General features: G+C 35.7%; 1 protein-coding gene across 1 annotated transcript in view; it reads right to left on the reverse strand.

The window, feature by feature from the left end:
• The window catches only part of PI4K2B (phosphatidylinositol 4-kinase type 2 beta), a 29,755-nt gene extending 8,589 nt beyond the window's left edge, over window positions 1-21,166 (reverse strand). The window contains exons 1-7 of the mRNA XM_044681755.1: window positions 20,732-21,166; window positions 13,757-13,914; window positions 10,572-10,772; window positions 8,774-8,905; window positions 7,879-8,032; window positions 6,377-6,444; window positions 3,234-3,333 (exon numbers count right to left, since the gene is read on the reverse strand). Of these exons, the coding sequence (XP_044537690.1) occupies window positions 3,234-3,333; window positions 6,377-6,444; window positions 7,879-8,032; window positions 8,774-8,905; window positions 10,572-10,772; window positions 13,757-13,914; window positions 20,732-21,023 (1,105 nt within the window). The 5' untranslated portion in view covers window positions 21,024-21,166. The remainder of the gene's footprint in view (window positions 1-3,233; window positions 3,334-6,376; window positions 6,445-7,878; window positions 8,033-8,773; window positions 8,906-10,571; window positions 10,773-13,756; window positions 13,915-20,731) is intronic.
• Between the last annotated feature and the right edge of the window lie 1,188 nt (window positions 21,167-22,354).

Below are 22,354 nucleotides of genomic sequence, written 5' to 3' on the forward strand. Positions count from 1 at the left end.
TACTTTGAATCAACAACCACCATTATTATTCATAATTTTCACATATTTTAGTCAAATTATTAATTTTTTAATCCCTACATTGATAAAAGACCACAAGCACTGCCTCCCCACCCCCCACAGTGCTAGGCAAATTGGGAGACTGTGATTGATTCCTGAGATATGACAAGGAGAGCTGATGGGTAGAGAAAACTGCATATAGGGGGCAGCTGGGTAGCTCAGTGGAGTGAGAGTCGGGCCTAGAGACAGGAGGTCCTAGGTTCAAACCTGGCCTCAGACACTTCCCAGCTCTGTGACCCTGGGCAAGTCACTTGACCCCCATTGCCCACCCTTACCAATCTTCCACCTATAAGACAATACACCAAAGTACAAGGGTTTAAAAAAAAACTGCATATAAGTGGGAGCCTCTGGGACCCTGAAGTGCTTTTATGGTCTTTTGCCTCATGGGCGTGAGCCCTGGCGATATTCTTTGTGGTCTTTGGGCTCCTCTGCAAATCAGCTCTTTAAGTGGCTCATTTTTGTGGTGGCTCAGTCTAATTAGGCATTCAAATCTGCCTTGGATTCTGCTTTGGTGGCTCAAGGAATTCAGCTTGGGTCTTTTTCACAGACCTGGAGATTGGAACTTGGAGGTTAAGACTCTCTCCCTCTTCTGGTTGGATATTGGAACTTTGTTTGGGGGAGTGAGCTGGATTTCTTTGGAGCAGACTTAGAGTGGTAAGCAAAAAAAAAAAAAAGGGGGGCAGCTGGGTAGCTCAGTGGATTGAGAGCCAGGCCTAGAGACAGGAGGTCCTAGGTTCAAACCCGGCCTCAGACACTTCCCAGCTGTGTGACCCTTGGCAAGTCACTTGACCCCCATTGCCTACCCTTACCAATCTTTCACCTATAAGTCAATACACAGAAGTTAAGGGTTTAAAATTAAAAAAAAAATTCCTTATCTCTTTCCTACATTTCCCCCTTTTACTATCTCTACTTTGCTGTAATAAAGTTACTAAAAGTTTCATGACTTAATATTTAATTATTATAAACGGCGACCACAACTTTTTAATTCTTATATTTGTCAAACTCATTTTAATTATTACACTGACTTCATTTTTTTTATGTGCCATTTCCACTTCCTTACACAATGACTGTAGAGTTAAGAATCTGAATGGAGTCATAAGATGATGAATGTTACTATATAACACTGGAAGATTGTTCTGTTTTTCATAATTTGTCCCTGTGGTTTTATTTATAAATATTACTAGGATGACTAGACTTATTTTGGTTTCATATGATATCTTCTGTAGACTTCGTTTCTCATCTACCATGTTTTTGCTTTTTTTTACCTAGATACTACTCAATTTCCCACTGTAAAATTCTGCAAATGAATTTATAGGGGCAGCTGGGTAGCTCAGTGGATTGAGAGTCAGGCCTAGAGACAGGAGGTCCTAGGTTCAAATCCGGCCTCAGACACTTCCCAGCTGTGTGACCCTGGGCAAGTCACTTGACCCCCATTGCCCACCCTTACCAATCTTCCACCTAGGAGCCAATACACAGAAGTTAAGGGTTTAAAAAAAAAAGGGGTTTATAATCTAAAGCAGTATTTGGCTACTAGGTCTGTCCTTCTGACAAGGAGAACATGCTTTTGCTTATTGATGGGATTTCTGGGCTCCTTTGTTCTCTATGTTGTGGTGATTGCTTCATTTATATTATACCTCTGCTGCAAATAATGTGTTTTACTCCTTTTATTTTTCCATTTTTCAGCATCAACAACTTGTTTGAATAAGTTAGACTGAAGTCACTGTAACGGCCCACTATATGCCTTCCTACCTTTATTCCCTCTTCTAGTTTGAAATTTTGACTTTTGTTCTAATTAAGTGATTCATAGCAATTTTGTGATGTTATCAAGCAGATGTCAAAGTCAGTGCCTTCTAACTCTCTCTTGGTAATATATGTTGATATTGTCCTTAAGTTTCAAAGAGGATCAATGACATCATTGGATGATGATTTGACTTGTGCATGAATTGGATTTAAGTGAGGCAGAGCTGCACAAAATTGTCATCCTCACTCTCTTTTTCAGAGCCATCAAAGTCCAGTGGCAAGACAAGTGAGGATGACTGGTGATAGCCCAGGATGTACTGGATGCCTTTTGAGCCTCTGATGTCTGACAAAGTTCTAAACATTCCACAGGGCTAGTTTTAGCCACTTTTAAGGCAGTTGAAACAAATTGTTCTCACCTTCCCATTCTACTGGGGAAGTCTTGATATGATTGGGGTAGACAGCTCCCTAATTCACCAATGGGTCTGTGACCCATCATCAGTTACCCTCAATTTGGTTGGGCCATTTGCTGAGATGGTTTATTGGGGTGTGGTTACTAAAGCTTCTTGGAGCTATAGGTAAGAGTTGGTGTATATAGGTAAGAGAGGTAAATACCAAAGTTGTATGAGAAGGCCTGAAAAGAGTTTAGCAAATTCTCACACCAGTGCACTAGTCCTTCTTGAAAACTTTATTTCTTCTTGAAAACATATATATTTATGTTATACATGACAGAAGGCACTGAATATTTACAACCCTGAACAGTATCTCCAACATGTTTCTCAACATCCTCTCCTATGCTCACCTTGGCACTAAAGTCACTGAGTACATGTTGACTTGATTTGGAGAAGCCTATAAAGTTATTCAAAGAAATTTTCTTCCTCTTCATTCTATGCATCTTTTTATTTTTCTATTGCCTTTGCATATATACATATATATGTTATATGTGTATATAAATAAATATATAATATACATATTATATATATAAAATCAGCTCCCCAAACTATTTTAATAGTCCAANATAGTAGTAGTGGTAGTAGTAGTAGTAGTAGTAGTGGTAGTGGTAGTAGTAGTAGTAGTGGTAGTAGTACTATAGTAATAGTAGTAATAGTAATAATTATATAGTATAATTATATAATTACATATAAAATATATATAAAGTATATAATTATATAATAATATAAAAAAATAAATATACTAAAAGTAGTAATAATAATAAAAATGGCAGCAGTGGCAGCAGTAACAGTAGCAGTAGCAGTACAAGGAAGCTATTGTGAAGACTTCCAGAATGGTTGCCAAACTTTAGATATTTTCCTCTGGAAAGTACTGAGATGTGTGAAAAGGTCCTACCATAAGGACATTCTTACTTCTCTTACCTTTTTTTTATTTTAAGGAAAAGGATGATATAAATATAATCATATGGATAATGATGAAATACTCACATGCTCTCCATTCATCAGGATGTTTAAAAGGAAATGCTAGACCATTATCAATTGCAGCAATTTTAATAAGAGATTCTTTATTAGTAGTCCACTCTGTTTCCTAAGAGGGAAAATTGTTTTGATGGTAAGAAGCCTCATATACAAATAATTACATAGTATGGGGTTCTTTTAAAATAATTAACAGGGGACAGCTGGGTAGTTCAGTGGATTGAGAGCCAGGCCTAGAGACGGGAGGTCCTAGGTTCAAATCCGGCCTCAGACACTTCCCAGCTGTGTGACCCTGGGCAAGTCACTTGACCCCCATTGCCCACCCTTACCATTCTTCCACCTAGGAGCCAATACACAGAAGCTAAGGGTTTAAAAAAAAATTATAAAATAATTAACAAACTGAAATAAAATATATGTTCTGAAGATTCTATCATAAGCTTGCCAGACAATGTTTTAACATATGATAAATTTTTATAACTTCATTCTAGAATGGAAAAAGCCAGTATCAAATCAGGCAGAATTTGAAACCATTAGTTTGTGTGTGTGTGTGTGTGTGTGTGTGTGTGTGTGTGTGTGTGTGTGTGTGTTTTTAACTTTAGATCTGGCATCTTTATTGAATATGTATAAGAAAAAGGGCTTAGAAAATGTATTTTCAGCTAAAATACAAAACAGAAATATAACAAGTGTTTTTTCTCCACCCAGTAAGGCTTTTAAACACTACTGAAATCATGAGATGGATTAAGAGTGATTTTTACAAGATTAGTTTATGGCTAGAGAAATATCTTTTACATTTGTAGTATTTTCCAAACATTATTACATTTTGAAGGGTATATATTTAAAATAAGATAGAAAAAATTCAAGTTTAGCATTTCTTTGATTTGAGAAGCAAAATGCCTATTTACCATATTTACCTATTTTCCAAATTTACCAAAACTAGCACCCTCTTTAAAGTATTGTACAAATTGATTAGTAATAAAATTCCTCTCTATTATTTCTAGATAGTTTCTGAATGGTTGCTTCCAAATATAGTAAAACATCATTATCTAGCTCCAAGACATACTCTTTTAAAATAGACATACATATTTTTATTTATCTTGTTAAATATTCCCTAATTACATCATTTTTAAAAATATTGAGTTTCAAAGTTCTTTCCTTCCCTCCTTTCCCTCAGCCACCCTTTGAGAAAGTAAGCAATATAGTGAATATACATAAGAAATCAAGCAAAATGTTTCCATATTAGCTATTTTACTAAAGAAAACAGACCAAAAAATCCAAGAAAAATAAAGAAAATAAAAAAAATGCATCAATTTATACTCAATGTTTGTCAGTACTCTCCTTAGAGGTAGAGACCATTTTTTAACAAGGGTCCTTTGAAATTGCAGGACACATTCTTGAAACCAGTTATAAGATATCCAAGTCATAGTCTGCCAAGGCCTCTGGATCTACCAGGTTTAAGTAGATGAGCATTTCCAACATGCTTTTATAATAGATTGACTGGCTCAGCACTAAGCACTAAAACAAAGTACATCATAGGTGAGATAAACCAAAATGAAGCATAAGGGCTAAGAAAAAGGAGCTCTACCAATAATTTCTTTAAAATTATCTTTCTCCTTGAAAGCCAATATGATAAATGTAATGTTCCTTCTATACTTCATGAATTGCTCAATTGACTAAAGTCAATTAAAAATGCAAGAATAATGCAAAAATTAAAGTATCACTAAAAATTCAGTCATCTAGGATAGACCAATAAAATAATTTAGGATGCAGCTATTTAAAATCCTTTGATCAAATAAAATTTGAATATATAAAATTAGAAGTAACAAAAAGACTAGAAAATTGGAGGGCAGCTATGTGGCTCGGTGGATAGAGCTAGGGCTCAAGATGGGATGGTCCTGGGTTCAGATCTGACCTCAGACACTTCTAGCTATGTGACCCTTTCTGCTCTTCTGCCTTAGAACCAATACATAGTATTAATTCTAAGACAGAAAGTAAGGGTTTAAAAAAAAAAAAGATTAGAAAGATTTAGAAAATGATTCATTTAACATTTCCTTAAATGTTAAGGGTTTTTTCCCAATAAAACTTATTAAATCATCTTGAGAATTTTTCTATATCTTCAGTATATATAACTGAAATCCAGTGTCATTTGTGTTCCCCTATTTGCCATTACTACTTTGTCACAGACTTTCTTTCTGTTCCTTACTAAGACACTCCATCTCCCTCTCTTAAGAATTTTCCCTGGCTGTCCCCTATGCTTGCAAAATGTTCTCCCTTGTCATGTTTACCTCTTAGCTCTCCTGACTTCTTTTGACTCTCACCTTTTCCATCCTTAATCTCATGTTACCTCCCCTTTGAGATGGTTTCAAAGTTATCCTGTATATATATGCTGTTTGCACATGGTTATTTACATTTTGTCTCCACTGTTTGAGTTCCTTTAAAGCAGGCACTGGTTGTTGTTTTGTTCTGTTTTTTGACTCTTTTTGCATCCCTAGTGCTTAATATAGTGCCTGGTCCAAGATAGGTGCTTAAACATGTAATAGTAAAATGATTGTCAATTTTGTGTTAAATTTCTATATAGTCCATGAGTATAAGGAAAAAAAGAATTCTTTCAGGTAAAAAAGGAACCAGTATTATTCACAAAGAATGTAAGGGACATTTTCCAAACTCTAAGAAATATTCAATTCCATGTAGTGAATGATACTGTTTGCATAATGCTGATTCATTAATCTAAGGGGAGAAAAACTAGATGAAAAGATGAAGTAATATATAAGTGATGTGGTGATAAAACCACTAGACCCATTTTTATACTTAAAATCAACAGAAATTAATTATTATCCAAACTGAGATTTTGAAAATTCAAGTAAATAAAGCTGGTTTCATTTTTTTTAGCCTACTATAAACAACATGGTAAGAAAAATCAGCAAAGGCAAGGAAAAGAATAAAGAAAAAAGACAAAAGAAAAGAGATGAAATGGGGTAAGAAGGAAAAATTAAAGGAGAAGAAAAACACTAATGGGAAGAGGAAAATTAGGAGTCATAAGGCCAAGAAGTTAAAAAAATATGGCTCTCCTTTAAATTCAGACATTAGTAATTACTACTACTAGTAATTAGTAATTACTAATAGTAACTAATATTAGACATATTCTTTTATTTTCTTACCTTACTGGAACTTTCACTCCCATCACTCTGCTTTTCATAACGGACTAGCCAATTATCATTTCCCCTGTCTTTCAAAACAAAAAATGTTGTATTTCACTTCTGTGAAAATGATAACTCATAAATTTAAAAAAACTAAAGTCAACTCTCAGCTATTCACCTGTGTCTTATGAGTTTCACAGATTATCTGTGGCATGCTTCAAATTTAAGCTGGGTTTCCCCTGCCACCTAGCTTTATTCTAAGAAAACAGTTTTCTCTGCTATCAGTTTGAATGGTTGCTGGAAATGTTAATCTTGATCTAAGCCAAACCTAAGCAGAAAAAACAAATCTTTTGAAAACAAAATTACATAATGCAAATCCAAAGCACTGTTCCCTTCCATTAATGTACAAAACCAATAGTTGAATGTATTTCTACATTAGCATATGATGCACTAACAGGCACATGACATACATATCACACACTTAAACTCTCAGTTATCCACGGTTTTCAAGGGATTTTCTCAATATGAACATATCCTAACATGCAACCATGGAAAAATACTTAAATAAAAAAATTTAAAAATATGAACATATCCTAGGAAATTGTTAACAGGTAACAAAATTGTGATTTCCACAAAGATGGTTAAGAAATTTCCCTGGAAAAAATTGTCATCCAAATAGAATCCTTTTTGTCCTACTGGGTCAGGCTTGTACCTTTGCTTTTTAGAGCCTAGTGGCATCATTTGCTACCTGCCTATCTCCTGGATTTCATGTTCTTAAGAAACTCATCATTCTTCAAGGTACACCTTTTCTCTTTTCTGCTTCTTTTTTATGTTGTCTTCCTCCATTAGATTGTGAATTTCTTGAAGGCAGTTTTTTTATATTCTCGGTATTTATTATGGTGCTAGCAAATAGTAAGTCTTTAGTAAATGTTCATTGACTATTAACTATTCTACTATCTCTAGGATTAGATACATATTCCTCTGCTTTAAAGCTCTTCATAATCTGGCTTCAGCTTACTTTTGCAGGCTGGTTACACATTATTTCCATATATTACATATACTCACTCAAGTGTTCCAGCCTAAACTAGCCTACCTGTCCCCCATATACAAAATAATCCATCTCCTGTACAAGTTGTCCCCAGGCCTAGAATTCTCCTCTTTATCTTTCTCTTAGAATCTCCAGCCCCCTTCAGGAACTATGAGAGCATTCCATAGAACTTTCCTGATTTCCACACAAATTACTTAGCAGATATCTTGAATCTGTCTGTGAACATGGGCTACGGTCCCCAGTAAGCACCTTTAGGGCATGGTCTATTTCACTTTTTGCATTGGTATCCCCAGTGCCTAGCATCTACTAGCTGCCTGATACATGCTTGTGCTTGACAGACTTTCTGTCAAATGGAAAGTAGATATGGTCTTGATCTTGCTGCCAAATGTTTGTAGTTCAGGATCCAAACAAGGCTTAAAAGATGAAAGTAACTTAAAACTTAAATTGGCTATAACTGAAGATGGAAGTTCAATACCTGTATTTCTGGTGATGTAATCCAAGGCAACTAATCTCTCAAACTGTGACTGAAGCTGTTTTCTAATATTCTCAGGTAAAGGATCAGCTTCAAATTTCCTAAGCCAATAATCAGCTTCCTTATAACCATCAACAAACATCTGAAAGGAGCCCACCTGAAATTTTAATGGCTATAGTTAGAAGAGGCAGATAAAACATAAAAAGATTGAATTTTGAAATGTATATTTCAAATTCTCTATAGTGACATTGAACAAATGCTTTATGTAAACATTTTAAATAGAAAAGCAATTAAAAGAACTCTCAGAGAGTACAAATATTTTCTCTTTGTTTTTTATCCTGAGATATCCCATTTCTGTGGTTAACTTAGATTTTCAATAATTTCTTTAAGCCAGTGATGGGCAAACTATGGCCTGCGGGCCAGATGCAGCCCCCTGGAAATGTTCTATCCCAAACCATATTATTCCTAATCTGACCAGTACAATGAGTGGGATACAATGAAACTTGGAAAGAGTTGCCTTAGAAACAGACTGACAGATGAGCATTTCCTTTCCTTTGGCCCCCTCTTTAAAAAGTTTGCCCATCACTGCTTTAAGCTGTCTCTAGAAAGAACTGTTAGATTAAACAGTGGGAATCACTGATGCAAAACTATAACTTCTTTATTTAGCAATGTTTGCCTTTTCAAATAAAGGGAGTGTAAAAGCTCCAAGTTCAATGCCCATATGAAACATAAGCCTGTGTGTGAATTTTTGTTGCAATTCCTCTATCTATAATACTATATTTTAAAGTGCCACAGCTAAACAGTCAAGCAGAAGTTTAAAAATATAAGTATTTTTGCTGTTTAAAAAAATTCTAGACATTCTGAGGTTTCTCTCAAATAAAATTTTTTAGTAACTTACCTTGGGAGGTAGTCCTATTCGATGGAATTTTTTGCCCACTTTTGGTACTTTTTCTAGAGCATATTTTTTGCCTCTTGATTTTGCACGATCTATTGCACTGTAGTTAAATGTCTCACTCACAAGCCAGACCACCTAAAAATATACACTTTAAGTTCTACATCAGAAATTAATTGTCACTGGTGATCACAAAACAATAAAATCTGATAAGGAAAAAGATCAGGAGTTGCAAAATAAACAAGTTCTGATTATTTTGTTAAATTTTATGATAAGGTTTGAAAGGAACTTGGTGGTTGGGCTTTGAGCACAGGTCCAGTAATAGAATATATGTCTGTTATTTGGAGGACAAGCTTAGCCAAGTTTGGAGAGACTTGGCATCACTTTTACTGTCAAATTGAAATTTTCAGCCATAATACCTTATTGAAAATGTTCTACTAAGTTTTAGAGGGGTTTCAATTTGAGTTGCCAAGGGGAGAAAGCATATCAATAAAATCAGATTCTTGAAAACTATACATATATACATACATATGCACATATATCTATATATTTTTCCTTTTTTAGGAAATTGTGAAAAACTTGAAATGTATGGTTTTATGGGTAGTTGTATTCCTCATTTTTAAAAATTTCTCTTACTAACTATATTTACAATAAATATTTTAAAAACTGAGTCATAATTTGTTATTCCCATATTAACCAGTCTACATGGGCAACACATTAAAAGAGCACACATTTTAACATGTTTAAGAGAACTTTTGAACTTACATCACATATAGAACAGGGAAAGAAACTGAGGAAGAAGTCTTGGGTGGTGACAGGACAGTATCAAGGATGAATAGATTTATTGTATAACTCCAGAAAGCAGAGCTAGATCCAATGAGTAGAAGTTAGAAAAAGGCAGATTATGGCTTGAAATAATAAACTTGAAAGAGCTTTTAAAAAATGGAATAGGTTACCTCAGGATGGAGAAAGAAGACTTTTATTAGGAGTATTTAAGCAAAAGTTCAACAATTGCCTAAGGGATTTTGTAAAAGAATTGAGTAATTTGTTTAAGTGTTTAACTAGATGATTTCTGAGGTCCTTATTAATCCCAGCATTCTATAATGCCAGGGCAGAAAGCCATCTATACAATAAAGTACCCCATATGACATAAAAAAAGTGACTTAATGAAAACACAGAAATTGAGAACTTTGTTAGTTGGGTGAGGAGTCTCAATTAAAAAGAATGTCAATAGCAATCACAAATCCATGAGAGGTTAAAGTGGTAAAAAAAAAATGAACAGAATGGATTATGTGGAGTTTCATTATTTTCATGCAATTTTGAAAATAAGATGTAAAAAAAAAGCGACAAAAAACAGAGATATTATTAGAACAATTTTTGTTTTCATGAAATTAAAAAAAAACCTCTCAGTTTTCAATATCATGGTAGTATCGGCTAATCAGCAATAATCTCCAATCTAGATATAAATCTGGAAGGACTCTTAGAGACCACTAGTTCAACTCCACCTCTCAATCCCCTTCAAATTTAATCAATGAGAAAACTAAGGTTTAGAGAAGTGAAGTGGTTAAGATATTAAGCCTATGATCTTTTAAGTTATAAGTAACAGAGGAAGGATCTGAACTCAGTTCTTCTGTCTACAAAGCTGGGGCTCTTTTTCCTCTATATCACAATGTCTCTTTTATACTTAGTAAATGACTCAACTTGAAGCACTGTCATAAGGAACCTTTGTACCTAAGCAGTTGTAATCAGGTCAGTTTACTCCAAAAACACATAAAATATATCTTTAAGCTAATTACCATCTTACCTTTGTTTTAGGTACAACTCCTAAAGCAAGCTTTTCATCTACAAGATAGGCACCAGCCTCAGAAAGGTATCCCTGATTAGGAACAAGGCAACCTCTGCCAAAACAGCAAGGGCAGCAGATCTTATGAAAATATTTGGTCCATTTTGGATTTAGATGACCATAAGGCTCTTCAGATTTTGGTTTAAAGACGCCAATAATTTTCTAATGAAGAAAAGTTATATAATTAGGTTTTAATTATTGTACACAATTGAATATACATTCATAAAATTGTATTCTATATTTTAACAAATACTTTTTATGACAGATCTTAGCAGAATTTCAAATTTCTTGAAGCAGATGACTTATTCTGTGTACCAACGAGAACCAATGATCTCCTGCTCCCTAGGCTAGTGCTCTTTCCCCTCAAAAGTATGCTATCTTTTATTATTATAATACTGAATAGCTTAGATTTATATAGCATGTCAAGTTTTATACCAATTTTTCTTAAACTATTCCTTGTCTTATTCAAATTCAAAATTAGTGCTTTCCTTATTTCTGACAAAGTAACACCTATTTTTATGCTTAAAGATTTCACGTGCTCAAATGGTGATCTAAACTCTTAATACATCATCATTATTTGTTTCTTACAAATAATATATTCAGAGACCTGAGATTGCATTTTCTTTTGAGGCAAGAAATATTAACTTTGCAATATAATTGCAGTACATCAAAGTACAATAACTAGTATTAACACCAAAATACAAAGCATAAAATAAGAAATTGAGAGAAAAGAATAAGAAAATCAAATTACCTCTATATTTTATCTGAGCTTAAAAAAAAGCCGCAATACAATATTTTAAAAAAATTTAGTGCTCCCAATTTTCTTAAATTAGCTTATTTTAAAAATGTAATAGTTCTTTGTGGAAATAAATATTGGCTATGTATTAATCAAAAGGTTTTGGAAAAAGTTATGTTTTCTTAAAGATGAGATGGCCAAAAAAATTTATTTTCTATTTCTAGAACTAAATATGGGTTCATTTTTTGCTTTGCTAGCTTCAAATAACAAATCTAGACAAAGGGCATTTGATTAGAAAGTAGTTTGTTTGAAAAAAGATGAGAATATTTTAAGGGACTGCTCTTTGATAGTGAGCCAAAAGAGTAACAATGGTAGCCCAATCATAGATGAATAGTGTTCATGGCAGGTAAAAGGATTGGCTTACAAGTACTCTGACCTAGTTAGACCATATCTAGAGTTTGGTATTTCACTTTGGGAGCCATAGTTACTAAAGACTAGCTGTACTATGTTACAGGAAAGTGACCAGAATGATTAAGGGTCAAGAGTTCATGCCATATGAAATTCTGTGGAAGAAACAAAATATTTTTACCATTGAGAAGAAATGATATGATACTTGTTACTCAAAAGAACAATGGATGACACAACTGGGACCAATGGGTGGAAACTACTGAGACACAAATTTAGGCTTGGTGTTATCCTTATTAACACATTCAATAAACATCTATTCTGTTCCAGACAGAAGCAGAAAAACTTTAAAATTGAACTGTCAAAAAGTTCCCCTCACTCGAGTTCTTCCTTCAAGAACTGGAGGCCTATTTGTTGGAAGTACTACAGAAGATATTAACAGCCTCAGAAATTCCCCAAAACACTATCTGTGTATTTGCTACATCCCCTCAGTAGAATGTAATAAGCTTCTGGAGGGCAAGGGAATGTTTCTTGTCTTTGACTAGTATGTTTCACAAAGAAAGTGAATGTTTGAATTCCAACTGAGGTATATGGATTGGCCTGTGTTTCCTTTAGAGCTCTGAGATTATGTGATTGAAATGGCTGGTATAAACCTCAAGATTAGATAGTTTTCCTATGAAATAACTATATTCAACTTCACAAAATTTCAAAAGTTTAGAAAACTTCATCAGCTTAAAAAATATTTTAAGCTGCTGAAGGCAATTATTATCTGTATGAAACTTAATGGCTCAATATCTAGTAACTTAGCATTAAAACATTTCAAAATATTAGGCAATGAAACAGCAAATTTATGACTTCTGACAAAAGTTAGCCAACTAAGTACCACAGTTCTAAATGAAAGTATTTTATTAAGAATTTCTCTCTATTTTTTAATATAGGGTTAACTATTATTGAGTTGCCTGTCTTTTCTGAATAGAAAGTAATTCTGAGTTTAGTGGGAAAACATCTCTACAGCTATTTTAAAACAGGTTTTAGTAACCAAATAATGAGCTAACTCCAAATATACCAAAGATTTATCTTTAAAAGTCTCTTATGTCAGGAAAGTTATGGCAAACTAAAAAAGCAGACAACAAAATAATAAATACATCTTGATTATAACTTTGTAATACATTGTATTAAATGTAATTACACATTTAATACATAAATGAAGATTAGAATATAAGACTAAAAATAGTTGAGTTGAATAAAGTCATTAGGTTTTATTTCTATTTGAGTTGTTATTCATAACTTTTACATTTATTTATTTTATTTTTTTAAACCCTTACCTTCCATTTTGGAGTCAATACTTTGTATTGGCTCCAAGGCAGAAGTGTGGTAAGGGCTAGGCAATGGGGGTTAAGTGACTTCCCCAGGGTCACACAGCTGGGAAATGTCTGAGGCCACATTTGAACCCAGGACCTCCCGTCTCTAGGCCTATCTCTCAATCTACTGAGCTACCCAGCTGCCCCATTATTCATAACTTTTAAAAAAGTTTCATACAAAAACAACTGCTTGATCACATGGTTTGATGGAGATATAGACTCTAAACCAGTGATGGGCAACTAGGGCAGCCTGAAATGTTCTACCCCAAACGACATTATTCCTAATCTGACGAATACAATGAGTAGGATACAATACAATGAAACAGTCTGAGAGATGAGCATTTCCTTTCCTTTGGCCCCCTCTTTAAAAAAGTTTGCCCATCACTGCTCTAAAAGATCACCCTAGTACAAATATTAATATGGAAATAGGTCTTGATCAATGACACATGTAAAACCCAGTGGAATTGCTCGATGGCTATGGGAGGGGGGGTAGGACGAAGGGAGGGAAAGAACAAGAATCATGTAGCCATGGGAAAATATTCTAAATTAATTAAATAAACTTAATTTTTTAAAAAGTTTCATACAGGAAAAAATTTTTTCCTTCAAAACTTATGTTGAACATATTTATTCTATAAAATTCTTACCCCTTTGGGATCCTTGACAAAATAACTCCCACTTGAACCTTGAGAGATTCTTTCTGGGAGAACTCCACAGTCTATTGCTTGTTCTGCTCTCTGTATTATATCAGCAAATTCTGGATCCTCCAAGAATATGTTCATCTCTGAAGTACCTCCAAAATGTACTGCATTAAAAAGATGTTAATAGAACATATGAGATTTACTGAATTAAAAAAGAATTAAAAACACTATAGCAATGGAGATGACCCAGGATTCCAAAGTGGAAGTGAAACAATGATATTTGATTAAAAATAAAAAGAATGTGAACAAAGACAATGATGCAAAGAAAAATGGTATAGTACTAAAATGTTTTCATCTTTTCATATTTCTATATTTACTATTAGATTTTAGACAGTGTCAAATGAAATAATGATCTGTGGCAGTACTTTCTGATAGAACTTTCCATAATCATTAGCAATTCTTTTCCATTTTTCAGCTAGTTATCTAGATAATGGAAGGATGCTTTGACATGGATAAGAGAAAACAAAGAGATGAATCTCCAAATTATTTTCATCTATTTTTGGAAGATATATTGAATACCTATATTTCTAGGGGGGGGTCACAAGAATTCAGAAAATGGTCAAATCTGATTAATTTGAACTCTGCCACTTTAAAGTCTGTGAAAGAAACTAGATATTTGCTTTATTATTTTTTAAAAGCATGATCAGAAAATTCTATCAATAAAAGGCAAATTTATTTTTCTTACAAGATTAAAGTTTTCAACCATTTCATAAGAATCTATCTGAATACAATATAGAAGGATCACCTTTGCAACATTATTCAAGAGAAAGTGTTCTGTAAACTTTAAAGCATTATTAATGAATATGCCAAATATTACATAATTATGTTATTTCTACTACATAATATATCAACTACAAATAATTAATTCAAGTGCCTAAGAATTTGTAATATATACTATTTGCCTAATTCAAGATATGATATGAACCTATAAGCCTGTGTTGGTGAACTTATGGCTTGTGTGCAGGAGAGGGCTGCTCCCCTCCCCCTCTCCGCACACGCCTTTCTCACATGACCCATCCGTCTGCCCAGCAGCCCAATGGGAGCTCTTCCTGCCACCCCTGTCTGGGGTAAGGTGGGGGTTCACATGTGGTATGAGGGCTGTACTTTGGGCACTTGGTCTCTAAAAGGTTTACCATCACTGCTATAAGCATTAAAATGGCATTTATTTGCAAACTCTTCCATATTTCAAGTTTTCAGGCCAGCCTTCCCTATCACCTAGGACAGTACACTAATATTTTATCTTACTTTGTTAATCCTTTAAAATTCATACATGATCATATAGAAAATTTTGCAGCTATATATGGTGGGCAGATTCTTGGGACAATCCACAGAAAGACACTTAGCCTTCCCTAATTGATACTATATTAATAGTGCTAAAGAACATGTATAACTATGTTTCTAAGATGAGTCACATAGTGAGTTAGTAATAAAAGCATAATGTTCAAAGTGAGGAAGGTGACAATCTACTCTACTGTCATATAAGGTTTAACAGAAGAAACTTGAGATCCTGGAGAATAAAAGAATTTGAGGGGAACATGACAGCTGCCTCAAAGTATTTAAAAGCATTTTTTTTTTACTTGTTTTGTTTGGCTGTAGAGGGCAAATCTAGAATTTGCAAGTGGAAGCAAATTTCAAATCAATATTATTGAAAATTTATTAAGGAGTTAGAGTGATCCAAAAGTATACAGGGTAGCTAAAGGGGGAGGGCTAGAAAATGTCTCGATAAGGATGCTGTAGAAGGAGTAAGTATGTTTGGCCATACAATTCCATAACTTCTAGGTTGGCAAACTGCAGGGCAGTCCCTGAAGTGGGATTGTTTTTGTTTAGCCTTGAGATAAGAATATCCCTGATGAGTAGGCTTGAAGGAAGGCCTGTTCCTTAGCAGACAAGATAGGGTGAAAAAAAAATACTGCAATATTTCCCCCCCAGGTATTGTCTAAGTCATGATTTAAGAGAAATATGCTGAGCTCAAATGTAGAAGTTTACAGAGGAAATCAATCCAGAAAAATTCAGAGGTTTTTCTATCACCTCCTGATTCCAGGGCTTGTCTGTCTCCTTTACTTTCTATTGTAAACATCCATTATTTCAGGGGGTTTTCTTTTTCATCAAACTCACTGTAAAACAGAATGCAGTATCATTGTTTAAAGGATTAGAGGTTAAGCAAAAAGATAGCACATAACCCTTTTAAGATATTGAGTTTTTACTGCTTACACAATGAGAAACAGAGGGTTAACAAAAATAGCTCTTCCTTTTACCACCTTTTCTCCCCTCTTTTCTGCACTTAGGACCCAGTAGGGAAAGACAAAAACTACCCAGACAACAGTGCTGTTGCTGGGTAACAAAAAACTGAATTAAGATACATCCGGGTTCAGGAGCACCCATATTTCAGAGAGTCCGCTAAATATTTTAACATAGGAGTGGCCCAAGGCAAGGAGGAAGGAGAGATGCGAAATTCTAGATCTAGAAACTAAAGTTAAAGGAACCATTTATGGTAGGGAGAGGAAAAAAAAAAACCAAAACTTTTCCCTTTCTCTTAATCCCCTTTGGTACCTCAGGCACCTACAAATTCAAATATAGGCTTTCAATAGATTTAGGTAAATTGGGACACTAAAGAGGTGGTAATTTAAGAGCAGTAGTACAACTTTGGCAAGGATTGGGAAATGTCAAATGGCAGCAGATGGAAAGGGAAAGAGATTTTTTTCTATGTCTACCTGAATGATGGAAAATAGTTGTCAGATAATTAAAATCATATGTAAAGGATGCACTAGATTAGTTGGGTACCATCTGTATTTCAAACTACATTACAATTCCACCACTAAAGAATATCTCAAGTCTCCAGCCTATGATCAAAGACTCATCTAAGAAGCTTACTCTTCTATGAAGCTGTTCCTAGAAAAAGCCTGCCAGATCTCCCGTTGGCCTCTTTTTTCCCTACTCCACATTATACTTAACAATTCTCATAGTGGGTCTCCCAAAAAGACTCTGAGCATAGGCTTTGCTTCTATTTCCTCAGTGCCTTGCACATTAGAGGTACTTATTAAATATTTATTGAATTGAATCCTATCTATCAGCTCAACTCCATGCTAGGACTACCTCTCAGAATAACAGAGAACTAACCAAATAAAAACTTGGCTATTACTAGTTAGCCTAGCTAGTTTGAATTTTCTAGCTCTTTCAGCTTGGTAAGAGGTACTTATTATTCTTACAAAATGCAAAAATTCCTTCTAAAACATCCCTGACAGGTTGTGATCTAGACTTCTTTGAACACTTATTTATAGTATGCTCACTGCCATACTGAAGAGTCCATTACCATTACCATATTAAGAATAGTTAGAAAATTCTTATGGAAACATCCCCTAGACTAGCACTGGCTTGTCAATGTCCCTCTTAAAATGTGACACTTCAAACTGAACACAATACTTTAAACATGATCTGAATAGGGCAGAGTACAGTAGAACTATTATCTCTCTTGTTTTGAGTACATTTCTAATAATGCAGCCTAAGATCCAATTCAATTTTAAAAATATTTATTAAGTGCTCATATGGGCAACTAACTGTGCTAAGTGGTAGGGATATAGCCCCCACTGGGAAAAAAAAAGACGAATCAAGGAGTTTACAATCTACATGGGGAAATAAGACATGTATGTAAATAATTATAAGTAATAAGTTATCATGTAAGTACATGGGAGAGGTCCAAATAGAAGGAGAGATTTGAGAAGGGAGAGATCACATTAAGTTGGGATTTAGGGAATTCTTTGTGGAGGTGGGAGCAAATAAAAAAAGGCCTTAAGGGTGTTGAAATGAAATGAATTATAAGAAGCCTGAAGAGAAGTATGTATAAAGTCAGAGATGGGAACAGCACCATGAAGTCAGGGAAGAGATAGTTTTCCAGGAATGTAGAAACTATTACAGGTACTCGTATATGGTAAAGCTGAAAAGATAGGTTGGAGCCAAATTTGGGAGGATCCTACATGATCCTAAATGATAAGGCTGAGAAGTCTATTTTATTCAGCAACAAATGGGGAGATTGAGGAAAGAAGCTGTACGGTCAGATTTATGCACTGTATGCAGAGAACAACAGGGGAAACCAGGAGATCCCAGAATCAGGCGTTTAGATGTGACCTTACTTTGTGACACCTATGTATCACTGTTGGGGTGCCACAGGATGGAGGTATTTTACTTCACACAGCATTAGAATGATTAATGTGGCATTAATATGAAAGATATGTTGAAAACAGAAAAGTCCAATATTATCTTTTACTCTTTACTGTCATCCTAACATTTCTTAAAATCACTGCTATCAACTATAAAACAATCTAGAGAAAGGATGGCAAGCTAGAAGGCACTACCATAGCCCAAGCAATAGCTCCTCTGAAGAAAGAGAGGGTTGTGGTATAGGCAGCACAAAAGATACCACAGAAAAAGACTGGATAAGGCTTTGCAGCAGATTGGATGAAAGGGGGAAGAATCAAAAATGATTCCTGTTTCCAACTTGGGTGACTGAAAAGACAATGGTAATACCAATAGAGAAGTTGAAGAAGAGTAGAGGGCAGTGGGGAGGTGGTGGTGGTAGTAGTAACACTAGTACATACAGGCAGAAGTTCTTGTGTCTTTCAGAATCAAGATTTCTTTTAGCAGGAATAGTGCTACAGGATCACAGATCTAGAACTGGAAGACACTATCAAAGTAATTTAGTCCAGTTTCCTCATCTCGGGGAAGAGACAGCAGAGGACTAAAAATGTCTGGTGTCTTGTATAGTTACTATGGTTCTGTGTTGGGATGCAAATTCAAGTCCTGCAACTAAATTCAGCACTCCTAAAAGAGGGCAATAACCAAAGGGAAAAAGATCAGTTGGAACACTATTAAAACAATCTAGGCAAGAGGAAATGAAGGCCTTTACAAAAGTGAGAGAACCACTTTATCTACTTTTACTTTCACCCATATATCCCTTAATATATATGTTCTTTACTTACAAAAGTATATATATATATTCAAAAGAAACCAGAATGATCTATTGTATTGTAAATTCAAAAATCTGAAAGACTCTTCCATATGGTAGACTCTATCTAAAATGTATTTGGATTAAATGATCTCCAAAGTCCCTTCAATCTTTAAATGTGGGATCCCACAAAAGATAAGAGGTACAATTATGTCAGTAGGACATAATGGAAGGGGCAATGAATGCAATAGGAAGACTTGGCTCAAGTGTTGATTCTTACAAATTATTAGCTCTATGATATTGGGCAAATTACTACCTATCACTACCTCTGTGCTTCACTTGTAACAGATGATGGTGTTAGGCTAGGTAATTGCTAAGGTTCTTTGAAACAATTTTGTGGTATTTTACCTACCCTGCTTTAGACAGTATTTCCCAAGCTAATTTTATATCTCAGGGTTTTAAATATATTTACAGAAAAGTATACTAGTTGTAAACAAGTTGAGGAAATTTGGAAAGAAAATAGAGGCCATCAAGTCTATCTTCACTGCCAAAAAAAATCACTACACTTAAGTGCTTTAAGTCTATATCAAGTGTCATGCAAACTTTTCTGGAAAGGGGAAAATAACCTTAGTATTAAAACATTCCTCATCAAATCTCAATTATCAACCTAGTGTACAATTTAGGAATTGATGATGGGCTTCAGTTTATGGGTAATCCACTAAATAGAAGAACACAGAAACTTATTTTAGATGCAAAGTAGAGATATTTTTGTGAGTTGAGCTTTAACAGCTGTCAATGTTATTGCTCCAATTCTTTTTTAAAAAATCAGTAAACACTCACCATTAACATCAAACAAATTCAAAACGTGTTAAGCCACATAAACGCACACAGCTTTTTTGACTATACTTACAAAATTAAAAATTCTCCATAAGGATATAAAGCTAATCCAAAATGTATTAAGCCATACATATGTATTTTTTTGAACAATTCTTATTTAAATTCTAATTCAAACTTTATTAACACACACACTCTCTCCCTTCCTTTGACAATTACAAAGTTTTAAATTATCTATAAAAATATCAAACGAATTCAAACTCTGGTAAACTATATAAACAACTTTCTTTACAATGCTAACAAAATAGAAATTCTCCAGTAAGACAAACTAATTCAAACCTTGTTAAACCACACACGTGTAAACTTTCTTGGTCAGTGCTTACAAAGTTTGAAATACTCCAAAAAAATTTAAACTTTGTTAAAAAACACACGCGCGTGCACACAGACACAGACAGACACACACACACACACACACACACACATTCTTTCTTGGATAATGCTCTCAAAGACTGAATTCCCCAAAGGGATATCAACTAATGCAAACTTTGTTAAACCACACAAACAACTTTCTTTACAATGTTTACAGTTTGAAATTCCGTACATGGGATGTCCAACTAATTCAAACTTTGTCAAACCACATACAACTTGCAAAGTCGGAAATCACAAAGGGATGCCAAATTAATGCCAACTTTGTTATTTAAAAAAGGCGCACAATTTTCTTGACAATGTTAACAAAGTTTGAAATTCCTCATTGGGATATCAAACATTAACAAAAACTTTGTTGATTCCCGCCCCTCCCACACACCACCTCCTTTCTTAGGATAACGCAAAGGCACAGATTCTCCGGGAGAATAACCAAATGGGTAAGGCTTAGGATGTGTGACCCCAGGAGCTGGGCATGTCTTTGGGAGGCCAGGTAATACGGGGCTGGCAAGACCCTGGCTGATGCCCCGTTCATCTCCCCAGACCTTGCGGGAGCCCTGGGTGGCCGCGGCTGGCGTCCCCCGAGGGGCCAGGGACTGCAGAGCCCGGCGAGGAGGGAGAAAGAAAGCGAGTGGACAAGCAGCTGGGAAAGCCCGTGGTGACGGGGATGCTGCGGGGACCCCGGGGGGGGGGGCGGGGGACGGAGGAGGCGGACGGCTAGCTACCTGACGAGAGGAGGCGCTGGCTGTCACAGGAGGGGCTCCGCCGGGCACTACGGCCGCGGCCCCCACGGGCAGCCTCGGTGGCCTCTCCCCCGGGCAGGAGCAGCAATTCCTCCTCTGCTCGGTCCGACGAGGTCTCTTCGTCCCCTCCTCCCTCCGGACTCCAGATGACCCTCACGGCGCAGCCCGGCGGGGCCCGGCCCGGCCTTGGCAGCAGCGGCTCCCGCTCCTCGTCCTCGTCACCGTCGGGTCCCCCAGCAGCTGCCCGCGACCCCTGCTCCTCGGTCTCCGCCATGGCCGCCTCCTCCTATTGGCGCGCAGAGACCCGGCTGCTCACGGGCAGGGACTTCTCCCGTCCCGTCGGAACATAGCGACGAACTCCCCACTGCCGGCTCCCAGCGGGTTCCCTCCCGCTGCCGCTGGGAAGCGCCACAGCCTGCCCCTCCAGGTCCGGCCCCGCCAGCGCCGCCACCACCAGCGCGCAAGCGCGGAACCCGCGGCCGAACCGCCAGCCACCCCCACCCCCCGGGGGCGGGGCCAGGAAGGAAGGTTCCCTAGCAAAAGCTCCGGGATTTAAAGACCCAAGAGCTTACATGCCACGTTGCTACAAAGAAGTTGTAGTGAAGAACTTCCGGCCTTGGCTCTATAATTTCTCCTAAATTTCACTTTAAAACCTTCTGATCTACTGTCTGCACAAATGATAGAAGAAGGGAGATGGCACTAAAATCATTACCTCACCACTCCCATTTTACAGATGGAAAAACCGAGCCCCAGAGAGATAATAAAATCAGATTTAAAGCTGGACGGAACCTTTTAAGTCATTTAATACAATCTTTTCATTTTGCAATTGAAGAAACCCTATCAAATAAAGATCAATAAATAATAACTAAGGGAACCCCGATTTGAAATGGAACTTAGCTCTTCTGTTAGATAGGGCCTGCCTCTCCCAGTCAGTTAGTATAAAGCAAACTTTCCCAAAATCCAATGTCCCCAATGTATTCTTTCCATGACACCACACAATTTCATTTAGACCAGTGTTAACCAAACTTTTTGGAATGTATACAAAAACTTTTCGTGCAAACATTCTCATATACTAAATAAATGATTTTTTATCCTCAATATGGAAGATAAAAGTATATTTACTAAGTAAATATGTACTTATTTATTATTTTTTATTTTATTTGTTACCAATAACATGTAATAAATTTACACATAAGTTTTCTAAAGTTACATGATCCAAATTATCTCCGTCCCTCCTTCCCTCCACCCTCCAGGAGCTGCCAAGCATTTGATCTGGGTTATACATGTATTATCATGGAAAACATTTCCATATTGTTCATTTTTGTAAGTGAATAATTTATAAACCAAAACCTCAAAAAAATACCCAAATAAATAACTGAAAAATCATATGCTTTCACCTGCATTTCTACTCCAAAAGGTCTTAGTAAATATGCACTTATTTATAAATTATTGATTTATAATTTTATAAATTTCAATAAATTAACATTTAGTTTATTCATTAAATTTATTAATTTATTAAATACTATTTAATACACAAAATTTATTTATAATTTAATAAATTAAATACTACTGTATTTAATCAGTCAATATTCATTAAGCAACTAC

The sequence above is a fragment of the Gracilinanus agilis genome, chromosome 6 (genome assembly GCF_016433145.1).
Source record: "Gracilinanus agilis isolate LMUSP501 chromosome 6, AgileGrace, whole genome shotgun sequence".
NCBI lineage: Eukaryota > Metazoa > Chordata > Mammalia > Didelphimorphia > Didelphidae > Gracilinanus > Gracilinanus agilis.